Below are 23,896 nucleotides of genomic sequence, written 5' to 3' on the forward strand. Positions count from 1 at the left end.
CACGGTCTTCGGATGGCTAAGGAGATGAACTTAAGCCGGGTTAAGTGCTTTGGGGATTCAGATCTGGTGGCTCAACAGGTGTCTGGCACTTGGGACTCTAAAGACCCACTCATGGCTGTATAGCGATGAGAGGTGGACACAGTGGCTGGTCACTTCAAAGGTTATCAGGTGGACCATATAAACCGGCGAAAGAACGAAGCAACGGACGCTTTAAGCCTCCTTGGTTCTCAGCGCAAACCGGTCCCACCAAATGTCTTTCTTGACGTGCTGCATAATCCATCGGTCAAGATACCAACAGAAGAGGAGTTGGCTATTCCTGATCCGGAGGCTCAATTGGTGGCAGCTTTGTATGTCATACCGGATTGGACAATCCCATACCTGGCTTACATGAACCGGGGCGAATTACCGGAGGATGAAACCTCGGCCCGGCAAATAATCTGGCGTTCCAAATCAATGACCATACTCAATGGAGAGTTACATCGTTACAGCGTTTCAGGGGCAATTCAACGTTGTGTCTCTCCTCAAGAGGGTTGTGAGATTTTAAGAGAAATCCATGAAGGGGATTGTGGTCACCACACCGGTTCAAAGTCTTTGGTTGCTAAAACTTTTCGCCACGGTTTTTATTGGTTAACAGCTCACGCTGATGCGGAGGACTTAGTCAAAAGATGTGATGGTTGTCAAAAATTCGCACGCCGTGCTCATATTCCGGCTCAGGAGTTGAGGATGATTCCAATAACGTGGCCATTTGCGACTTGGGGGCTTTATATGGTTGGACCCTTTAACGTTCCAAGGACAAAAAGACCCACTTATTAGTGGCAGTTGACAAATTCACCAAATGGGTGGAAGCAGAGCCAGTCAGTAAGTGTGATGCGGCCACGGCGGTTCAATTCATCAAAAAGGTGATATTCCGTTTGGCTTTCCACACAGTATTATAACTGATAATGGTACTAATCTGTCAAAGGGAGAGATGTAAGAATTTTGCCAACGTGAGCACATCCGGCTTGATATAGCATCGGTGGCTCACCCCCAATCTAATGGTCAAGCGGAGAGGGCAAATCAAGAAATTTTGAGAGGTATTAAACCCCGGCTTATGGTTCCTTTGAAGCGGACACCGGGTTGTTGGGTGGAGGAATTACCTTCTGTGTTATGGAGCATCAACACCACGCCTAACAGATCTACGGGTTACACACATTTCTTCATGGTTTATGGAGCGGAGGCGGATCTCCCTAGTGACATCCCTCACGACTCGCCCCGTGTGGCAGCTTATGTTGAAGCTGATAATGAGACAGCACGTCAGGATTCCCTGGACTTGTTAGATGAGGAGTGTGATCTTGCAGCGGCACGTTCGGCGATTTATCAACAAGATCTCCGACGTTATCACAGCCGCCGGATTAAGACCAGAACCTTTCAGGAAGGCGATTTGGTGCTCCGGCTCATCCAAGATCAAACTGATATGCACAAGTTATCCCCACCTTGGGAAGGACCCTTTGTGGTCAACAAGAATCTGCACAACGGGTCATACTACCTCATTGATGTTTGAGAGCATAAAGACTCACGTAAATCGGAGGAGGAGACCAAGCGGTCGTGGAATATAGCTCTTCTTCGGCCTTACTATACTTAAGCCATAGGCTCTTCATATGTACATATTTATGACAATGTATATATTATATAATAAATCGGAGCCTCGAATAAAGCGGGGTCTCTATTCTTTTTACATCATGTGTGTGCTTCCAAAAGTTTCTACTGACAAAGCGGAGTTTTGTTAAACCGGTCTCTGCAGCCGCACGGATACAAAAGAAAATCACTAGGGGGCTTGGTCATATCTGAACTGTAGCTACACCTCTTGATCGGTTTGAAACCACAAAGGGATATCACTAGGGGGCTTGGTCATATCTCAACCGTGGCTACACCTCTTGATTGGCATAAAGTCAACATGAATTTACTTCGGGGCCAAAGAGAGTGTTGCAAAAAGCATAAGCTCAAACATGGGTACCCACTGAGCACAGCTCAAAAAGTTACTTGGGGGCTCTTTTTTGCAAAGCAACAAAGAGTTTAAAAGGACCCTTGTAGTTGGCTATCAAGCCACGGCTTGGAAGCCTGGTGTATTCACCTAAAACCCCGGGTTAACCTGTCTTCATTAAGTAAGCCACTCCTGTCCAGATAATCCTGGTATGACCCGCCAAATGTTTGACAAGTCAATCTTATACAGACCATGAACTTGTCAAAGTTAAAACGATGATTGGTTAATGGGAGGCCCATCTTAAAAGGCTTTGTTAAATGGTTTAACTCAGCGGCCTGGCAGCCCATGAAAAGCCTCGATTTGGAGCCTGGCAGCTCGTAAAAGCCTCGCATGTTCTTTTTGAGTTCTATTTGCTACGTTTTTCGCCTTTGTTGAGGTTCATAATATCTTCTGATAGGCCGACGTCCTTAACCCGGCTTGGCTTTCAACTACAAGTTGTCAGTACATGATCAGGTATAATCCGGCGTTCATTAACCCGGTCTGGTTTTGACTAACAAGTCGTCAGTGTTATAAGGAAAACCCGGTGTTTATTACATCCCAGTACGGTTTATGATCATAATCCGACAAATTAAGGACGGAGTTATCAAATGCTCTGGATTGGTGTTTGCACCTTTATCATACAAGTAGTTGGACAGCCAATGAGATATGTTGCAGATATTATTATACTTTGATTATCCATCCAAGTATTGTCTATGTTTGGGCATTATGACCCGTCCAGTGGTAAACCACTAGGACACTTTCAAGTTCTTGTATACAGAAACACAAATCGTCATGGGCTATGCATAAATAGATCCCAAAAAGTGGAGCAAGTTTTCAGAATATCAAAGCACCACAACACATGCTCGATGGCATGACAGATAAAGGAGTTTTTGCTATCCTATTACACGAAGCTTCAAAACGGCTCCAATTGAGTAATTGTTTTTCAGCATTGGCACACAATAGCTAGTAAACCGGCTGCCGGTTTAAGATGCTTCGTCTGGACGGTTTGATGGTTGAGGGTCATTTGGTGCAATCACTTCTTCTTCATCCCTCCCCAGACGCTGGAAATCAACCGTCGACCAATCGATTCCGGTTAAAGCTTGAAACACGACCTCTTCATGGATAAGGCTGGAGGGGTTAATATCAGGAGCATAAGTATGCTTACGGATTGTAGGCACAAGTTCTTCGACTTAATGGATTTCGGCAGGCTGTCTTTTCCCTTCAAGGTCGTAAGCCGGCTGGAAATGAGATAAGTCTGTATCTTCTGCCAGTTTGCTGGCTATTGGCCGCATCTCTATTGTTAGCCTTCGGAGATCATCATTGTCGAAGTTTGAACCGTCCTCCTTCACACCTGGATATCCTTTAATGATGTCATCCGCTTCAAGATCTGGAATCCATGCTTTGGCCCGGATTAGTGCGGTCAGCGCTCCTGCTCTTGCGGCTGACTTCTTCAGTTCAGTAATCCGGGCTGGTAACATGGCTAGCTTGTCCAGAGTTTCCTTTATCAGTGATGGCGCCGGTTTGTTATAAGCCGCAGTGCAAATAGCATGCTGGGATCCAGAGTACAGCTGTTCAATCAAGGTATAAGCCGCTTTAAGCTTCATCCGCATATCCGTGCCCAGATGAGCAATACGAGTGCCTGTCACGGTTTAAAATCAGCAAACCGATAAATAATAAGATCTCATAAATTGGACAAGCTGCATAAGGAGATACTTACCAAAAATGGCGGATGTCATGGCGTTGATTTGCCGCTTCAAACCAGTTAGTTCATCTACAACTGGCTTCAGGGCTGCTTCGGCATCCTCGGCTCTTTTGGTTAAACCGGCCTTCTCGGTTTCCCAGTCAGCGCGTTCCTTGTTAAAAGACTCTTTTAGCTTTTCCATCGCTGTCAGGGCTTTAGTCAGCTCCTCTTTGGCTTTCGCAGCTTCTGCTTGTTGGGACTTCACGTTCTCTTGCAAATCAGCCGTTCGAGCATCTCTATTGCTTAGCTCGGCCTGTAACAATGAAGATATGTCAACAACAGGATATGTATTTTCTAATTACAAAGCGTATAACAAGTTATGCACTTTGTACTTGGGGGCTAATGCCTATTTGCTCTGATTCACTACATCTTTTATAAGTCTCCAGAACAATGTAAGGATTATCCTTGACACTTGGGGGCTAATGCACATTTGCTCAAAACGGACGCATGGATTAAAGACCTGGATTACCTCACAAAGCTAGACCGGCCTTTGGGGGCTACACTGAGGAAGGCTATATAATTACATTGGTAAAGTGTCGGTTTTGGTTTTCACTAAGGATCTGACATTTTGAGGGTCAGTACGAGAGGATTAAAGTGTTATAAAGACCCGGTTTAAGATTAAAATCATAAAACGGCCCTTGGGGCTACTTGGACTAGCATTTCAACTTTGGAATCAAGAAGTAAAGGCAGATGAAAATACCTCATAGCGTTCCTTCATCAAGTTCACCAAACCGGCTTCATAGTCACGGTTTGAGTGCAGACGGTTTAAGAAACCGGACTGAAGTTCTTCAGCACTAAGATGAGCATAACTTGATAACTCAGTGCTCCATTTACCCTTTTCCCTGGCAGCACGTTCCTCTTTGGCACTGTGTTGAGCTAATATTACACGATGGCCAGGAGAGCTGTGGCCCATGCCAGTAATGATAACATCATCTCCTTGGCCTTCAGTAGTATCAGTGCCTTTCACCGGACTAGCCCGGTTTGGAGCCGCCGGTTCAGTGTCGGGCACCGCAGGATCAGCTTCTGGTTGTTCACCAATATTCTGGTCTTGAAGGGGCGGATCATCAAAGGTAGCTTCAGGATGAGGACCCTTCGGTTCACAAGTTTGGTCCGGTTCACCTATTTGATCTTCTTCAAAAACCACCTGGTCTTCTGACGGATTGTTGACCCGAGCTTTCTTGCTGGGTCTGGCTTTGGCTCTGTAAACAAAATTAAAAGAGGTTTAGCATCTTATTCAAGATTTGCAATGCATTGGAAGAAAGGGTTTGAATGCTTACCCAGCTACAGTTTTAAGAGAAGGGAGTTGTGTTGCTGTTGACTCGCCAGAAGATGAGGGAGGTGTCACCTGATAATTTGAATCGGACGGATTAAGAGGTTGTCTGAAATAACCTGTCTTGGGATAAGAATTTTCAGAAGTGGGAGAGACTTCAGACCGACGCTTCCGAACCGGGGTATCAGGTAAACCAGCCGAAGTAACTTGTTGGCCACTGTGCCGGGTTGCCCGGCGAGCTTCATGCTGCTGCGTCTTCAAAATAAATGTTGGATCCAAGTAAGGAAGAGGATGAGAAAAGCTTACTTTCCGGACTGCTTGACGGGTTTTTTGTGTTGGCATAGAGTCTGAACCGGAAGAAAGGGGAATTACCTCTACATCATTAGCCTGGTTCCCTTCTACGTCCTCCTGATAAAGATCATTGTTAATGAGGTGCATGAAAAGGGAGCCAAGTGAGTCAAGATCTACCTCAACTTCCAGATCATCTGCATCTTCATCAAGTTCCATGCTGATCCGGTCAGCCGTTTTCCGCTTTGAGGTACGCTTGACGGCTCTGGTTTTGGGACGGGATGGCTTGGCCGCTTTATCTGCGGATTTCTGCTTCCAGAAGGGATCATCACCCTGTTTGTACACGAACAGAAGAAAGTTTACAAGTTGAACAATTTAAAGATATCAAGATAAAAAGGAAGCATAGTGTTTACAGCAGGCGGTTTATTCTGAGTGTAGAAGGGGTTCAAGCCGGTTTGGCGACAAACTGGTTCCGTTTCATTCAAAATTTTCTTGACGCTTTCAGTGACCTCTTCATCGGTTACCTGAATGTTGATGTGGCGTTGGGGGTCTTCAACTTCACCAGTATACTTACACATTAAACCGGGGCGGCGGCTTAGTGGCAAAACGCTCCAAGATATCCAGCAACGCACAAAATCAACGCCTATTAAACCGTTGGCCATAAAGGCCCGAAGCTTGGCGAGTTGAGGGGCATATTTGGCCCGTTCTGCGGAACTCAAACGTTGCGGCATTGGATGAGTGTTGGAAAGCCGGTGATCACGGTAGCCTGGAAGAGGATTCACATCTTCAGGAGAGGTATCTCTAAAGTAGAACCAAGTCTGGTTCCATTCCTTAGGGTGACTGTGCAGTTTGGCATGAGGGAATTCAACTTCCTTCCGCTTTTGAATAGAGACACCGCCGAGTTCAGTGTTGGGACCATTTACAAACTCTGTACGACGGTTCAGATGGAAAAAGTCCCGGAACAGCTCAGCGGTTGGTTCTTCTTGTAAGTATACTTCACAGAAGACTTGGAAGTTGCATAGATTGGACACAGAGTTGGGTCCGATATCTTGAGGATGGAGTTGGAAATTGGCAAGCACATCTCGGTAAAACTTTGACCCTGGTAGTTTGAATCCACGGCCTATGTGGTCGACAAAGACCACAACCTCACCCTGCCTTGGGGTTGGAGAATTTTCTGTTCCTGGAGCTCGCCATTGAATTTCAGTTTTCTTAGGCAAAGTGTCGATACTGACCATTCCGTTCAACTGTTCCTCGGTGACCCGGGAACGAGCCCAGTTGCAAGCGGCAAACTGTTTAGCCATTGTGCAACGAAAAGCTGGAAAGGAAATGCCGGTTTACAAATCATTCATGATGACACGCAAGATGCAATAGGAATAAAGATATACAGATATGTCAAATTGTGTAAACCGAGGACTAATACAATAATGAATGACAAGGTCATATCAAGGGCATAAATGTGTTGTTAAACCGAACTATTACAATCAATGTAAAGGAGGTTTGCCGGTTTACTAGGGGACTAATGGTATGAGATAGATTGTTTTTTTACAAGGGTAAACCGCCTACATGGTACAGAGGATACAGATCTAAGGCGAAAAGGGCTAAGTAAGGAAAAACAAGTTTCACAGGATCACATGGGAATTTTGGATCTACCGAAGACAGAAAGGCAAAAATATTTTGACCTAAAAAGTGTAGGACCCAAAGCAGGTTGTAAAAGTTCAGATCAGTTTTTCGCGTGCAGAAAGTTTGTGGTGGTAGCGGAAAATAAACCATTACGCGGAATATATCAACATTGAGATTTTCTATCTATAGACTAAGGAGGAACAGGAAAGAACAGCACCGGAACTCCGATGAACTTTAATGAACTGCGAAGAACAAGGAAACCCTAGACAGATCTACAAGGGGGGAAAGAAAAGGACTTACAGTGACTGTTGAAGCAACGGAGGAACACCGCAGTTCTCTGGTAATAGTCAGGTTGATGCAGCGGCCTTTGTCGAAGCAGAGGAGAAGCTCAGTGACGGCGGTGGCGCTCAGGGGCAGAGGTGTCGCGGGGAGGAAGAAGAAGCGAGGGAGACGAAGGGAAAAAATGATAAGGACCCGTGGCCCTATTTATTAGGCGAAGCGATAAAGCGACAAGTGCGGGAATCGAGGAGCTCAAAATGGATAGTTAATAATGGTGTCGCCTCGATGACTGGATATGCATTAATGAAGGTAATCCTCAGCTTCAATGGATAGATGACGTCAGGGCGGTTTATCATGATCCTGGAGTATGACGTCACGGCGTTTTACAAAATCAAGGTGAAGAGGCAAAGGAGGAGTTTTTTCTAAGTATTGAAGATTGACATGAACAAGTTCAAACCAATCTGGGGCCTAATGTTGGGGATATTACTACTAGACGTAAACCGGCCAGGAGTAGCCGGTTAGCTTTATGAAGATTAGAAGCCCATGAAGATGTAAGAATGATGGCGCTTTATGAAGGCCCAAGGCCCAGAGGCGAGTTAAGGCCTGTAGATGTAAACCGACTTAATTATGTAACTTGCATTGTAAGATAGGAAGTGTAGAGACCAAACCGAACACATCTATGATCCGGCTTCGGGACTCTGTAAACCGGCGGGCGTCAACCTATGTATACCTATGTATATAAAGGGACGACCCGGCAGTGGTTTAGGGACAATAGACAACAACTCGAGAGCCAGTCAAAGCGGATTCGCTTCCTGGTCATCGAAACCCTAGCAATACCAATCACAACTAGACATAGGCTTTTACCTTCATCGAAGGGGGCCGAACTAGTATAAACTCCCCGCGTCCCCTTGTCCGGTTTAACCCCTTTAAGCTAACCAGTTGCGATGGCTCCACAACTAAGTCCTTTCATGAGGACATCTGCCGTGACAAACCCATGACACCTGGGCTAGCAGTAACCCCTGTTGAGACTGCAGCCGAAGAATCGCGCACTTTCGCCATATCCCGTTGGCGTAAGCGTGGAAGTATTTGGTATTGGCTTCACCCTTAAGTGTCCACTTTAGGCCACCGCGGCACTGCCAGTATTCCTCTTCGGCACGAAGCAAGGCCTAGACCTGTTCCTCCAGAGCATATCGGTGAGCCCACTCTTGCTTAGAGAAGGCCCGAGCATCCGCCTGTTCGTCAAGTTTCGCTATCTCTATGACAATACTCGCCCTGAGCATCTTATCTTGACGGCTTTGGTTGGAACCCCAGCCCTTAAGGCTGGCACGAAGGCGGCCCGCAACTGCGTTCCAGAACTCCATGGACCCCCGTTGAGGCCCCGCCTAGGTCACACATTGCATCCATTTCGCCCTGAAAACAAAATCGAACTCTGGGTTCTCAAACCAGTCCGTCTCGAAAAAGAAATGAGAGCTCTGCGGTATCTTGTCTTCCCCGGAGGACAGAACAAGGGGCACATGGTCCGAGCCAATTCTGGTCTCCGCTAACAACGAGCACAGGGGATGTAACATTTCCCAATCGGGCGAAATGAACACCCGATCCAGCACTGATCGCACCGGGGCGAGCTGCTTGTTCATCCAGGTGAATCTTGCCCCCGATCTGGCCACTTCCCGGAGTGCCATGGTGGCAATAGCGCAGTTGAACATGGCCACCCTAGACCAGTTGATGTTGCTATTGTTCTTGTCCGCACCTGAGCGGATCAGTCGATTTTGAGAAGGAAGAAGGAAGCGTCGAAGATATCACCGCTGGTGTCTGCAAAGAACAACCCCACTATCTCTCTTACGGTTGCGGGTGCAGGTTTGCCGAAGAAGCACCCCCACTATCCATCTTAGGGTGGCAGGTAAGGTGCTACTTTGCCGGGAATTTTTTGGGTGGTCGCCAGGCTTAGAGGAGATGGCCGGGGGCGGCGGCAAGACCGACAGTGGGCTGATTTAGGGGAGGACGGTGTGACAACGCGGTCGCGGGAGCGCCACACGCGGTGGAAGCAGGCGGCTAGACCGGCGGCGGCGGGGTGGTTAGAAGGAAGAATAGGAACAACAGGAGGTAAAAGAAGGAGATCGGGCCCTTGATTTCGCATCGGACGGCTGAAAAAATTGACTGACCTATGTTATTATTTTCAGACGAGTGACATATAGCTTGTCCCTTATTAGTAAGATCAGCTGTTGTGCCTGTGTAGTCGAATTCAGCGCTTGGTTGCAACTGCCAACTGGATAGAGCTATGAAAGCGCCGCTCCACCACCTTTTGACCCCGACGGCTCGACGCAGAGCAGAGCAACCGCACAGGCCTGGGTCCGCTTCCATCCGACTCTCATCCTCGTCACCACCAAGAACCTACGCAACACGCCCTATAAATACCATGCGCTTCCCCTTCAATGGCAAGTCAAGCAACCAACCACACACCAAATCCAAGCAAGGAGCAGTAGCGGTCAGCTAACTGCCCAACATCCAAGCCCACCGATCACTTCTCTCTCTCTCCCGCCAGCTCCATTCAGTTCTTGCGGCTTTGTTGCAATGGCGGCGGTGAACAAGTCCGTCGAGCGGCTGGCGCAGCGCCTGGTGGCACCGGCCGAGCCCACGCCGGTTGGCCCGCTCCGCCTGTCCTGGCTCGACCGGTACCCTACCCAGATGGCGCTCATCGAGTCGTTGCACGTCTTCAAGCCGACTCTTGATCGGGACGTCTCCGGCAGCCCGGCGAGCACCATCGAGCGGGCTCTGGCGCAGGCCCTGGTGAATTACTACCCTCTCGCGGGACGCCTGGGGTTCACGGAGGAAGGTGGGCTACTGCAGGTCGACTGCGGCGGCGATGGCAGCGGCGTCTGGTTCACGGAGGCCGTGGCTGGTTGCGCCCTGGAGGACGTGGAGTACCTGGAGCACCCGATGATGATAGCCAAGGACGAGCTGCTCCCGCCCACGCCTGCCCAGGAGGAGGACGTGCGCAAGCTCGTCCTGCTCGTCCAGGTGACCACATTTGCCTGCGGCGGCTTCGTCGTCGGCTTCCGCTTCAGCCACGCCGTCTCCGACAGCCCCGACGCCGCGCAGTTCATGGCCGCCGTCGGCGAGCTCGCCCGCGGCCAGAGACTGGAAGGCCTGGCGGTGGAGCCGCAGTGGGGCCGTGAGGCCATCCCCGACCCGGCCGACGCTGTCGTCGGCAGCCTGCCGAGCCCCGCGGGCGCCAAGAGTCTTGAGTACCTCGCCATGGACATCTCCGCGGACTACATCGGTCATTTCAAGTCCCAGTACAACACGGAGCACGCCGGCTCCTGGTGTTCGGCGTTCGAGGTGCTGGTGACCAAGGCGTGGCAGAGCCACACCCGTGCGGCGGGGTTCGAGCCGGAGTCCACCGTGCACCTCTGCTTCGCCATGAACGCCCGGCCGCTCCTGCACGCCACGCTCCCACGCGCCGGCGCCGGGTTCTACGGCAACTGCTACTACATCATGCTCGTCTCCGCGCCCGCAGGCAAGGTGTCCGGCTCCTCGATCCCGGAAGTGGTGAAGATCATCAAGGATGGCAAGAGGCGGATGCCGTCGGAGTTCGCGCGGTGGGCGACCGGGGAGGCCGGCGCCGACGGCGGCGAGGACCCGTATCAGATCACGTCGGACTACCGGATGCTGCTGGTGTCGGACTGGACGCGGCTCGGGTTCGCGGAGGTGGACTACGGCTGGGGGCCGCCGGCGCACGTCGTGCCCCTGATGAACCTGGACTACATCACGACGTGCATCTTGGTGAAGCCGTGGGCGCACAAGCCAGGGGCGCGGCTCATCACCCAGTGCGTGACGCCCAACCGCGTCGCCGCCTTCCACCAGGGAATGCTCGACATGAACTGACCGGAGCCGGAGAAGAAGTGAAGCCGAAGGCAAAAGGATGCGTGATTAGAAATAGATACGGTTGCATTGGATTGGTTGATGGGTGGATTGATGGTGTGTAGCGTGACTGATAATAAGCAACTGGTCCTGAATTTGGGGAGTTAATTGTATGGGTTTGGTGGAAAGCCACCAACTGAAGGGAAATACCCAATGGTTCCTGGGTACATATGTACCCTATATGGGGATTTATTTTTAATAGTTAAACAAAAAGTCAAAATAGTTAAGAAACTATTTTTAGAATAAAATTGACTTACTTGCGCGCTAGTATACACATTTTCAGAAAAAAGAAAACTATGTTGACTTCACAGTGAAAAAGACAAAATTTATTTGCTACTATAGATCACTATTCACGCTATTTTGACCGGAAATTTGTCTTTTTTGAAAAGTCAAAAAGGAATTTTATGTTTTTGTCAGTTTTCTCACTAGTACAATGGAAGGTCAAGTTTTTATCAAAAATATTTTTAGAAATTTTTGACTTTTTATTGAATTACTAAAAAAAATTGCATATAGGGTACATATGTACCCAGGAACCAAAAGTTCCCCTCCACCAACTGAACTCGTTTTTCGTGGAGTATAATAAACTATTATTGGACACAGAGCTCTTGTTCTCCCGTCACTCACTGACTGAAAGGAGGTTGGCATCCGCCGTAGTAGCGTGCATTGCAGATTAGGAGAGTACTCCCTGCGTTTGGAATTAGTTGACGCTCAAACGCGTATTAATTACATTGCGCTACAGTTTAGCAGGCCCACTTGGATCATCTTCTGAGCTCTGACCATGTACTATGTTGTTTACCTGCTAGTTGCAGCATGCATCTCGTTGCAACTTGCAACATAACCTGTTCTGCACCCGGCTTAATGGAGTTGAGCTCAGACCGTCAGAGCTTCGGATGCAGTTGAGTAGATCGTAATTGAATCTCTTGCTCCTGAGTGGACAGTGTATTACACTGACACCCATCTTACTGTCTTCCTAGTGGACCAGTGCGGCATTAAACAGTCGCTTATCGCAGCAAGTTAGCTCACCTGACAGGCAGCAGGCTGTCACACTGCAGTCTGACCAAAACATGTCTGCTAGATCTGCATGCCAACCAAAACGCTCCGCACGCCCCCGCTTAGATAAGTCGGAATGCCAACCACGGATGCTCCAGGCGATAAATCTTAAAAAGAAGACCAGATAATAAGCTAACCACATGGGTGAGCTGATCACCAAATCCCATTTGATTAAGCTCACTCGGCTACTGCGCGTCCGATGATCTAGACAAATGATATGATCTACTCCTACTCCACAATATATAAAAGATCCCACGCATCTAATCTTATGGACCATTTGTGCGTGGTTTGTTAGAGGGGCATAGTTTAATGATGATGGTGGTCGCGCAGCATCTGGCTGGTTGGTTGATCTTTTTGTCTGACGCTGTGCGGCGTGGTTGGTTAATACTTCTGTCTGACACTGTGCAGGGTGGCTGGTTTGGTTAGTCGCTCTGGGTTCTGAATCCTGGTCTCCATCCGTTGCCGTCTGATCCGCCATGAGGAACGGATCAAAATATTCCAGGAACCAAGCTAACTCCAAGATCGCTGAACATATGCAACTCTATCGGCTCCGGAGTTATTGTTGAAATCTACTCCCTCTCTAAACTAATGTAAGACGTCGGTACAAGTTAAACTGCAAAAACGTTCTATATTAGTGTACAGAGGTAGTACATTTTTGCATCGGGTAGGCGACATGAGTTTTGCTCAGTTCAGAAGGCAAGTGTTCAGAAGGTACCAGATACATAACAATTGTCTCTCTCGTATCCAATCTAGAGTTTCATTTTTTACTTTCATCTAGGTTTGTTCTGTAACATCTAGTATCCAACTGTCCTTTTTTTGTGACATCAAGTATCCAACTGTCTATACAGAGAGGAAGGTGCTCGTCACCTATTCACTTTCGTAAGCAAAATGAACCGAGTGACGATTGTGGCAACTAGCAAGAGACATGACAAGAACGTTCAGAGTTCCTCTCCTCCCACGTGGTGTTTACTAGTTTTATTTTACAAGCTGCAAAATTACAACAACTTATACAAACTTGGCTGCGGAATTCCCGCACGAGCTCTGGCATGACGCTGGGATCCGGTGGGCTCTTAGCCGCCTCGGCGACGTTTGCTCCGTCGACCACTACTGCCTCAAGGGCCGTGACTTCACAGCAGTCCGCGCCCTCGTCATGGTCGATCGACGCAAACACCTTCCGGACTCCCTGCCAATCCAGATCCCTCCCTCCAACGACATCAAAATCGTCAAGATCACCAAGCTCGCCACGATCCTCGACCCGATGGGGCCTGTTGACCCATCACCGTTCTCCTCCGACTCCGACTCGGACTCGGACGCGGACGACCACTTCCCCAACCGCGGCAACTACACACGCCACGCCCCCGGGGGCTTTGCTGACGAGTTGCCTCGCGGCCCGCCGCCGTCCCCTGTCCTCGCAACCACTCCACCTCCCCCCAACAACATCGGCGGCTCCGTCGACATGCCCCTGCTCGTCTCCTCTGGGGACGAGGGGCCTGCGGGGGGGGAGGGAGTTCCCCGTCCTCCACATCTCATCGGACGGCGACTCCGCCCCCCTGTCCCAGCGTGCCTCGCCTCCCTTGGCGTGCCCTGCCGCCGACTCATCATCTTCGACTGCTACCATCATGCGCCCCACCCCACGCCTCGCTGCGGATGTCGGGGGTGTACTCCTGCCAGCGCCCCCGCTCGCGGCCGACGGTGTCAACGGCGTCCTCAACGCCCCTCCTCCTCCGTCCGCCCTGCAGCTGCCGTCAGCGCTCTGCCAGTATGACAGCTCCACCTCGTCCAACTTCGACAGCGATGCAGCAGCCTTCACTTTCTCGGCTGGAACCGAATCCCCTGGTACACTTATCGCTACGCCTTGTCCCCCTTCAGCAAAAAATCTGCAAATCTCTCATACCATATCAATGACCACCGTAGCATTGGACCCTACAGATTCTGCCACACATGAGTCCGTGCTTCGCAAGCTGCGGCACTGCCCCAAACACTCGGCGGACAAGACAAAAAGCCTTCACCGCAGCTCCCGCCTGGCCGCCAAAGAGCCCTCTGTCTTCACTGATATGACTACTAGGGCTATCAGGGCAAAAGCCGCGCGCCTCACTGCCTCCGACGTCGCAAAGGCTCTCAAGGACGCCATCCACAACACCCAGCTCGATGTTCCTGAAGCCCCGCCTGCTTCTGCCGCAGCCCTTGCGGAGATTGCTGCTCTGTGCGGGGCTGACGGCGATGCTGTTGCTTCCATCGCTCATGCTGATCACAGCAGCGACGACGGCGGTGCTGACACTCTGCCATGATGCTCCAACTATCCCACGCACGCCCAAGTGGCGGCCTAGCGGTGACTTGTTGTCCCTACCGCGAATCGACCGATCGGGTCTACTTATCCCCTAGCTTATGTGCACAGGGCAAACCTTGTGTCTGCCTCAACTACCCCTTAGTTTATTGTTCCCTAGCATTTCATATCAGTAGTTTGCTCTCGTCTAAGTGTCTGGTGTACTCCTATCTGTATGAGTAACACCACCCTATCTATCTGTTCATGGGATGTACGAGGTCTTGGTGATGTGTCAAAATGCGCTGACATCCTCTCAGAACTTAAAACTAAATGACATTACTGAACAAAAATTACGATCCTTCCTACCTCACTCTCTACACCAACATGTGTTTTTACCGGCCGATGGCTCGGCTGGGGGAACAATCTCGGCTTTCAACTCAAACTACTTCTCAGTGCTCTCCCACACGCACAACAACTTTACTACATCGATCAAACTCACGTCCCTTGCGCACCCACAACCCTTTATCATCACAAACGTCTATGCTCCCGCAAGTCGCAACCTCAAACAAGCTTTTCTCGATGAGCTCAGAACGATAAAACAAGACGACCACACGCCCTGGTTAATAGTAGGAGACTTCAACCTTGTACGTTTTTCGCACGAAAAAAATAACCACAACTTTCACCAACGAGAAGCAGATGCTTTTAACAGCATGATCAATGAGCTAGCCCTACTCGAACTCCCACTGCTCGACCGACGCTTCACTTGGTCTAACAAACGCTCTTTGCCAACCTTAGAATGACTCGACCGGGCGTTCTTTAATCTGTCATGGAATAATTACTTCCCTAACACAACACTGTCCTCACTGCCACGCATCACATCAGATCACGTACCCCTAATCCTACGCATCCAGACAGGTGTACCAAAACCACGCCACTTTAGATTCGAGTCCGCATGGACTCTCTCCGTAGAATGCCATAACATCGTGCAGAAATGCTGGGCCGCTAACCGCCAATCAGCCCAACGAATAAACTCAGCAGCCGCCTTGTCAAAAGCCCTCAAAACAACACGTTCCTCTCTCAAACAGTGGGCATCCAAAAGATCACCAGCCCACCTCCGCGAAGCAGCAGCAAAACAAGTCATAAACCTCCTCGACCTAAAAGAAGAAGCCCGACCACTCTCTCGAGCCGAACACAGATTAAGACTTGTTGTCTCAAATGCTCTACACTTAGCTATTTCGGAAAAAATGGCTTTTTGGAAGCAACGGGGGAAAGTGCGCGCTGCTATTCACGGTGAGGAGAACTCTCAGTATTTCCACGCCGCCGCCTCCCAGAGACTGCGAAAGAACACCATAACTTCCCTCCTACAAAATGGGACGGAGTTCCATTCCCACGACCAAAAAGCTGTCATTCTTCAGCAACACTTCACATCCATCATAGGCTGCGCACCGCCTACATTCTGAGCCTTCCAGCCACAACAATTCTACCCCCAACCGCTGCCCCAACTACTCAATCTAGAATCTACCTTTTCTCATGATGAAATAAAAGATGCCTTCATGCAAATGAACCCCCTAGCTAGCTCCGGACCGGATGGTTTTGGCCCCCTCTTCTATCAAAAATACTGGAATCTCGTAAAAAACCACATCTTCTCATTTATGACAGCTTTCCAAAACCTCTCTGCACAAACTGAATGCTTAAACCGCGCCCACCTAATTCTGCTGCCAAAAATAGAAGAGGCAAATACTCCAGGATCCTACCGCCCGATCTCTCTTCAAGACTGTCCCGTCAAAGCCGCCGCCAAGATCCTCACCAACAGATTAAACCGCTGATCCCACTGCTTGTTCACGGAAACCAGACTGGCTTTATCTTAGACCGTTGCATCGCGGAAAACTTTATCTATGCTACGGACCTCATCGGCTCCTGCCATAATCGAAAAGCCCCAACCATGGTCATAAAACTAGACTTCTCAAAAGCCTTCGACACTCTCTCCTGGGAATCTCTCCACGCCATCCTCCACTGCCGCGGCTTCCCGCCAAAATTCACGGCCTGGATCCAGGATATCCTCTCAACAGGAAAAACGGCCGTCATGCTGAACGGGCTCCCAGGAAACTGGATAAACTGCAAGAACGAACTCAGACAAGGAGACCCCATATCACCCTACCTTTTCATCATCGTTGCTGACCTCCTTCAACAAATGATCACACAACACTGCGACGCTCGGCACCTAACACACCCACTGTTCACACACCTGCCACCGACCGTTCTACAATATGACGATGACACCCTCATAATCGCCAAGGCGTCCAATAACGCCGCCATGCAGCTAAAACACATTCTCCAAAATTTTGCGATCGCTACAGGCCTCACGATAAACTACACAAAAACTACTTTCGTACCTATGCATGTTTGCCCTTCTGTGGCAGACTCCATTGCTACCACCTTGCAATGCACAACCTCGACCTTTCCACAAATCTACCTAGGCCTCCCTGGCACCGACCCATCTACCCCCAAACGCCTTTTTACCCATTATCGAACGATGCCGAAAATTCTTGTCAGGTTGGCGAGCAAAAATCCTATCCAAGGGCGACCGGCTCATCCTTCTGTCTGCTGTCCTTGACTCCATCTTCGTCTATTTTATGTCAGTCTTTCTCATCCCAAAAAGTGTGCTGAAAACCCTAGACTCCATTCGCCGCGCTTTCTTCTGGGCCGCAGAGGAAACTTGCACCGGTGCTCAATGCTTAGTTGCCTGGAAAAATGTTTGTGAGCCCAAAAGGCTAGGTGGTCTAGGTCTAAAAAATCTCCATGTTCAGAATAACTGTCTAATAATGAAATTTGCCATAAAAGCTCTGCTACCGAACCAAACTCCGTGGCAAGATTGGATCGACCTTCAACACCCAAATGCTCTCATCGCTCCACAAAACAGCCACTCCTTCCTATGCCAAACCATAAACCACCAACTACCAGCTCTACACTCCATCTCCTTCGTCATCATACAGTCCGGAACAAACACCTATTTTTGGCTAGATATTTGGCTACACCAACAATCACTCGCTACTCTCTTCCCCTGCCTCTACTCACACACCACCACCCCCCTCGCTCGTGTGGCTGCTGTTTTGAACCACGGTCTAGAATCAATCCTACGGGACCGCCTAACATCTAATGCCGCTACCGAGTTGTGCTCTTTGTTGTCTCTCCTGCAGGATTTCCAGGTATCGCTGGGACCGGACGAGCGCTACCTAAACGGTGGCCTCAGTTTCTCTACACGGGCCGCTTATCAGCTGGTCATGGCCGACAATGATGTCGACGCCCATGCCATTGCAATCTGGTCTTCATGCGTTCCAAACCGTGTGAAAATCTTTGCATGGCTTCTGTTTCGTGGAAGACTCAACTCCAAAAGCAACCTTATCCGCAAGCACATCGTACCAGACGCGCTATGTCCACGGTGTGGGTTCGACGGGGAGACCACGTCGCATATCTTCCTACACTGCCCCCTCGCTCAGAGAATATGGCAGCGACTTGGACTATCGCCACCCAACTCCATCGACAACCTTTGGGACTGCCGCCTCCCCAACCAGCTGGACGCGCTAATATGGCACTCCATCCTCCTCATTATCCTATGGAAAATATGGGACTCCAAAAACGCCATGACTTTCAAGCAACAGAACCACCACAGCATCTTCACCCTCAAGCGAATCATTAATGACCTTATGCTCTGGACGCACCGGATGAAGAAACCGGCGCATAAGCAGGCCGCCTCTTCATGGCGTTCCTACTTCTTATCACGCTTACACGTGCTTATGTAATTCACCTTTGTAATCGGACAGACGTTGGGTTACAAAAATGAGAAATATATTCAGGTCCCCCCCCCCCCCCCCCCGGTGATTTTTCAAAAAAAAATGTTGAGTACATGGAGAGCAAAGGATGCCCTAGCCAGTCCAGCCAACATGGGCTCAGTGATCATCTTAAGGAGGAGAACACACAATATGCTACAAGGTGGAGTGCAAAAAATGCGGCAAGATCACCTGGAAGGGGTGCCGAAAACATGTCGCGTCCGTCTATGAGGGCATCGAGAAACGAAGCACCGCACCTACAAGGCGTGGCTGGGTGTCCACGGGAAGGCAGAAGGGTCAGCTTCTACCACCAAAGGAAGTGATGTGCTTTTGCTGAAAATGGTTTCCAAGCCCGACCTTGCAGGTGAAGCAAAAGCTTGAATTCATGCACATGGATCGCTAGTTTTGCAACTACCAGACTGAAGGAGACTGCACTTTTGAATAAAAGCTTACCTCTGCTATCAGCTTGTATTTGTTTCTGACTTCTTCGCAGGTCTAGTTCCGATAATCTAATAAAACATTCTGCAGTTGATTGGTAATGTTCTCTAGCTAAAGATACAAATCAGGGCTGGCTTCCAGAGAGAGCTGGAAAAACTCGGCAAACTCTTTGATCAACGACTCGTAAGCTATATCCATCAGTTCTGCATCGTTATATTCTCTAACATTGGAAGCCTTTTGCAATATCTGCTTAATGCTCCCAACGCCACGGCCCTTTATGCCGCAGGGAACAATGTGTTCAAAAGGGCTTAGGTCAGTTGTGACATTAAGCGCTAGACCATGATATACTATTCATCTTGCACACATAACACCAATAGCTGCAACTTTCTGATCCCCTGGAGAGGAAATAGAGTGTACAAGTTAAGAAAGATATGTGACAACATGACAAACATTTTGCAGTATCCAAATGGATAGTAACATACCAACCCAAACACCAGTGAGGCCTTCTATTGTTGATGCCTTGATAGAGAATGCGGACTGAAGGGCACGAATGATCACAGTTTCAAGTGATCTTTGGTACCAGTTGAGATCCTTCTTTTGATACCGCAAATTGAGGATCGGGTACAGAACAAGCTAAGAAAGCAATAATTGATTGTGAGATAATAGTGTTAAGCTACAAAAAAAACATGAATAACTAAGATTTTGTGTTCAATATTTCGATAGTCAGGAAGTTTGTTCTTATTTCAAAATGGTCATCGGTTGATCTAACCAAAAAGGATATGGAAAACCTTATTTGTTCATTATTTACTTTCCTTTGAAGCTTAGGTTACTTCAGACTTAATTACCTTGAAGCAGAAAACTAAACTGGAAACAATGGTGGGCGCAAGTACACATTCAGACCCACAATACACCTAAAATAACTAACAAATACCTGTCCAGGACCATGATATGTCACCTCCCCACCACGGTCAATACGATGAATCTCAATAGGAGATTCTTCTATATTGAAATTGAGGTACTTCTCACTATTGCCGTTGCCCAGTGTATAAACCGGTGGATGTTGCAGCACGATTAAGGTGTCCGAGTGATCTTCATCTGTGTCCATGTCTATGCCTACCAACGGTTTCCTCCTCTCAACAACGGACTTCTGCCAACCCCATGAATCAACAAGAGGAACTATCTGCCGATGGAGATCAAAGAGTTCACACCTGTTGAATACAAAGAGTGTCATTCGCCACGATGACGACACCATACAAGCAAGCAATAGAAGGCTGACATGCTACAGAAGTGCCCACAGCTTCAGTTCAGGTGGTAATGCAGACAGCAAACCTATCATTACAAAAATTATTTGGAGCTACCTAGCTTGTAAATACATCATGGGCAAATATTGTGCAGAACAGAACAGTAACCCGATTTGCTTGTGCTCAAGTGCATTCCTGCAACTCCTTGACCAAAATCATTAAGAAGAGCTCATCAACTAAGCATTGTGCTAAACAAAACAAATGCAGCCGCATTCTTTACTACTAGTAAATGGCACATATCTTCGTAGCTGAGACTCATTCAAATTGTTGGTCAGACCTTTGAATAAAACTAACCATAGCAAATAAAATTAACGAATCGAGAGTACCTCCTCCTACCGATGCGATAGGCATCAGCCACCAGGGCCGCGTTGGTCAACACGGCGGCGATAGGACCGGAGCAGAAACCCGCGGCGAGGCCCAGCCTTCCCCCTCGGGAGCACACCGAGGAGTCCCTGGCAGCGGCCTGGAAGAGCAGGATGCTGTGGCAGAGAGGGGCAGAGACCCGGATGGCAGAAGAAATCATGCTCTCGAGTCTGGCTGGGGTGGAACCAAACCCGCAGGTGATGGACTTCTGTGCCGGGCTGGGGTGGAACCAAACCCGAGGAGGAAGAAACCTGGCCGGCCTGGATTGGATAGGCGCGAATCAAATCGCACGGGTGCCGGTAACTCCAAGATCACAGGGATTTAACACAGTCGGTTAATACTTTCCACACAAGTTGAATAAATGTTACTTAATTTTTTCCAGCCAATGGTGAGGAATTGATGGCGGCTGCACGGCACCAACTAAACTGATGGCCAGTTCTTTTCAGCTTATCGGCCCAGAGAATCAGATTCTGAGAAATGGGCTGTGTGCAGAAACAGTCGTCCAGTTCTTTTCAGCTGTTCCATCTATGATATACTGTAGAGATATATAGCAACAGAATGAGGATTAGCAGTGGCAGCATACACCAGATAATAGACAGCAAGAAAATGGCCATTCCCCATTTGAAGTGGCAGCATACACCACATCAAGCACTACCAACATCTATCAGTGGCATCATTCACACAACACTATCAGTATCAAGCAACAGCAGTAACAAACTAACAACTACTTTGAATCAGGGGGAGGCAGTAACCTCCAGCAACAACTTTGAATCGAGTAGACGGAGAGGAGGGGAGGCACTCACCGAGTTCGGTCGATTCGAGAGGGAGACGAGGTGCTGGGCGGTGAGGAGGTCGTGGTTGACGGAGGGGAAGCAGGGGCGGCGTCCGGCGGTGGTCGAGAGACTTGGGAGGCGGGGGAGACGGTGGCGCGAGAGGCGGCGGCGGTGTCGCGGGGGAAACCGGGGAAGGAGGAGTGGGCGCGGTCGCAGGGGAGACGGGGGAAGCGGGGGCAGTCGCAGGCAAGACGGAGCTACGGCGCCGGTACGGCGCCCCGACGGGGAACCCGAGACCAGGGGACGAACGGCCGATTCTCAGGGAGCTGTTTTGTGAAGGGAAATTGTTTTTTATTTTATTTTTTAGAATCATTTTCCTCTTTATAAGTTATACTCCCTCCGTCTTTGAAAGAGTGTACTTTCAATTTTGTTGAAAGATCAAACTATCTTAAAATTTGATCGAGTTTGTGCGATGGGTGCCCCTCCCCTCTCCCTCCCGAGGCGCTCCCGCGGGCGCCGTCGAGAGGCAACCCTAGCGCCTCCTTCGTCCCGCCTCCCCCTTCCTCACTGTCGCTGGGGTGCCGTCGGCCAAAGGCCGTGTAGCCGAGGCGGCGGCGGGGCGGTTCTCCCCTGTGTGCGGATGGATGGCGTCGTGGGCCGCCTTCCTCTTGCCCGTGGCGTCGGGTCCCGGTCGGCTCCTACTCTGGCGCTTCGCCCCGCACCCTTGTGGCCCGCCGACGGCTCCTTCCCCCCTCCCTCCTGCGGCTTGTGGGGTCTGGTGGTCTCGGTCGTGCTGGCGGCGAATCTAGGCATCCCGGCCCAGATCCGGTGGATGTAATAGTCACCGGTGGCGGGGGTGGCTGGCGACCCTGTGGAGGTGGTGGTGTTGCGACCGGTGTCAGAGCTACTCCGGTGCGGGGTGGCGGGGCTTCGGGTGGTTCTGACCAGGGCGTGGAGGCGCATGTGATGTGGTGGTGGCAGGTTGATTGTGGCGGCGGCCAGATTGTTCTGCCATCGGCTCGACTGTAAGTTGCCTGTGTCAGCCTTCGACCCCTCTCCTCGGCGTCCGTTCGCTTCTCTTGCTGGAGGGCTGGCCTTCTCCCGGCTACGGTCCATCGACCGTCTCGCACCCGATGCCGTAGGACCGAGCTGGTCTCGCGCCTGGCAGCAGGATCGGCATGTCTCGCGCCCGGCAGCAGGTTTGCGCTCGTCTCGCGCCCGGTGTAGCAGGACGGCTCGATGGAGGCTTGTTGTCGCCGGCCTACTGGGTCTTGGCACTGAGACCGGCCAGGGATGCGGAAGGCGGATCCTTTCCGCCCGTCTCTTGCGGTTGGGGTAGCGGTGGGGCTCGGGGGACTTGGTGTCAAGGTCTTGGATTCTGGGGCAGCGGCCCTGGTGGTGGTGGCGCGGGGCTCCTGGGCAGAGCTCATGCCTCCGTGCTGCCCGGTTGCCACGGCCGTGTGGGCGGCGTGGTAGCCGGGGTGTGGCGTTCGGTGGTGATGAAGGTTGGCCGGGGTGAAAACCTGCTCTATCTTCGGACGGACTAGCGACCGCGTAGATCGCTCTCTTCTTGAAGGCGTCGTCGCGGCTATCATTGCTCGTCGTGTTGCTCCAGGGAAAACTCTGATCCTCGGATCGGGCAGTGACGACGCTCCGGTGCCGTATCCTTCCTGAAGGCGCCGCCTTGGAGCCCACGGTTCGTCATATGCGGCTTCACTTCTTCGCGGTGGTGTTCACGGATGAAGCCCCTGGCGGCTCTTGTAGTGCTAGGGAATGTGTTGCTGCGATCAGCGCTTATGCATCATGTCTTGGGTGTGTGTGCGTTTGTGGTGGATGAGTACGGTTATATCAGGCACTGTTGGTCGATGCTTTATATATAAAGCAGGGCGAAATCTTTTTTTGGGTAAAATATATCAATGCTTGTGAAATCAAATAGATATATGATTCAAATATATTTTATTATGAATTTAATGCTACTATTTTTCTCATGGATCTAATGCTACTAATTTGATGTCATAAATATTGGCCTATTATTGCATAAATATAGTCAAATATAAAAAAATTTGACTTTTCAACAAAGTTGAAAGTACATTTTTTAAAAAACGGAGGAAATATATGTTGGTTCAAACCTAACAAAGTGGGCCAGCATGGCTTAGCCCACTGCTACATGTGTCTGGCATGGCACGGCCTACATCGGCCAATTGTAGGGTTGTGCCACGCGTGCCGCGACATCAGGCCCAGGCACGACATATATATATTGAATGAGCTGTTACGCGAGATGTTTACCTTTAATAAGCATGTATTTTGAGTGTTTTTTACTATAAATATTTAAAAGAAGGCCATGTCGTGTCGGCACACTGAAAGCACACTTACTCTCTTAGTGTTTTGATAATTGATGTCAACATATTTTTATTAAATTAATATTTTTATCTATAATATTTTAGATAAGTCCAATGATATGATGTGGCAAGGACATAAGGTGTAAGCCCTTTCAAAATGCGAAGAACAAATTTGGCTACCCAAGACCCTATATTTTTGGTTTAGTGATCAAAGATCACATTAAGTCTCTTAAGAAAGACAATGCTAAAAGAGGATGAGGTATTGTTGATGTAGTTGTTTATCAAAGTGCTTAATGATATTGCTCAAAAACCCTCAGTCACATTTTCTAATCACATCTGTCAAACACCTTAATTTATAATTTCAGTCCCACTGATACATTTTATTCCGGACCCATCGAGATGACCCTTCTATTGCCACGGCTAAAAC

General features: G+C 49.5%; 2 protein-coding genes and 1 pseudogene across 9 annotated transcripts; 1 reads left to right on the forward strand and 2 right to left on the reverse strand.

Moving 5' to 3' along the window:
• Positions 1-2,776: 2,776 nt before the first annotated feature.
• Positions 2,777-21,463, reverse strand: LOC125511382 (uncharacterized). Of its 8 annotated transcripts, none has more exons than XM_087546507.1 (12): positions 21,161-21,463; positions 20,321-20,892; positions 19,625-19,901; positions 19,176-19,326; positions 18,709-19,088; positions 18,448-18,612; positions 5,479-5,631; positions 5,383-5,418; positions 5,018-5,259; positions 4,441-4,939; positions 3,717-3,993; positions 2,777-3,638 (listed from the first exon to the last, which is right to left on the reverse strand). In XM_087546507.1, the coding sequence occupies exons 7-12, from the start codon at positions 5,515-5,517 to the stop codon at positions 3,190-3,192; spliced, it is 1,542 nt and encodes a 513-aa protein (XP_087402633.1). In that variant the 5' UTR covers positions 5,518-5,631; positions 18,448-18,612; positions 18,709-19,088; positions 19,176-19,326; positions 19,625-19,901; positions 20,321-20,892; positions 21,161-21,463; the 3' UTR covers positions 2,777-3,189. The 8 variants fall into 8 exon arrangements, with proteins under 8 accessions (XP_087402633.1, XP_087402632.1, XP_087402629.1 ...); XM_087546506.1 differs by having other exon boundaries at positions 5,018-5,265; XM_087546503.1 differs by having other exon boundaries at positions 5,018-5,418.
• LOC125511380 (acyl transferase 7 pseudogene) lies at positions 9,649-11,221 on the forward strand (annotated as a pseudogene).
• On the reverse strand, positions 19,045-20,517 carry LOC125543027 (octanoyltransferase LIP2p2, chloroplastic-like). The gene is made up of 4 exons (XM_087514864.1): positions 20,321-20,517; positions 19,625-19,901; positions 19,176-19,326; positions 19,045-19,088 (listed from the first exon to the last, which is right to left on the reverse strand). Exons 1-4 carry the CDS (start codon positions 20,515-20,517, stop codon positions 19,045-19,047), a joined length of 669 nt encoding a protein of 222 aa, XP_087370990.1.
• Positions 21,464-23,896: the final 2,433 nt, after the last annotated feature.

This window comes from Triticum urartu, chromosome 3A (genome assembly GCF_056163025.1).
Source record: "Triticum urartu cultivar PI428250 chromosome 3A, HENAU_Tu73, whole genome shotgun sequence".
NCBI classification, from domain to species: domain Eukaryota; kingdom Viridiplantae; phylum Streptophyta; class Magnoliopsida; order Poales; family Poaceae; genus Triticum; species Triticum urartu.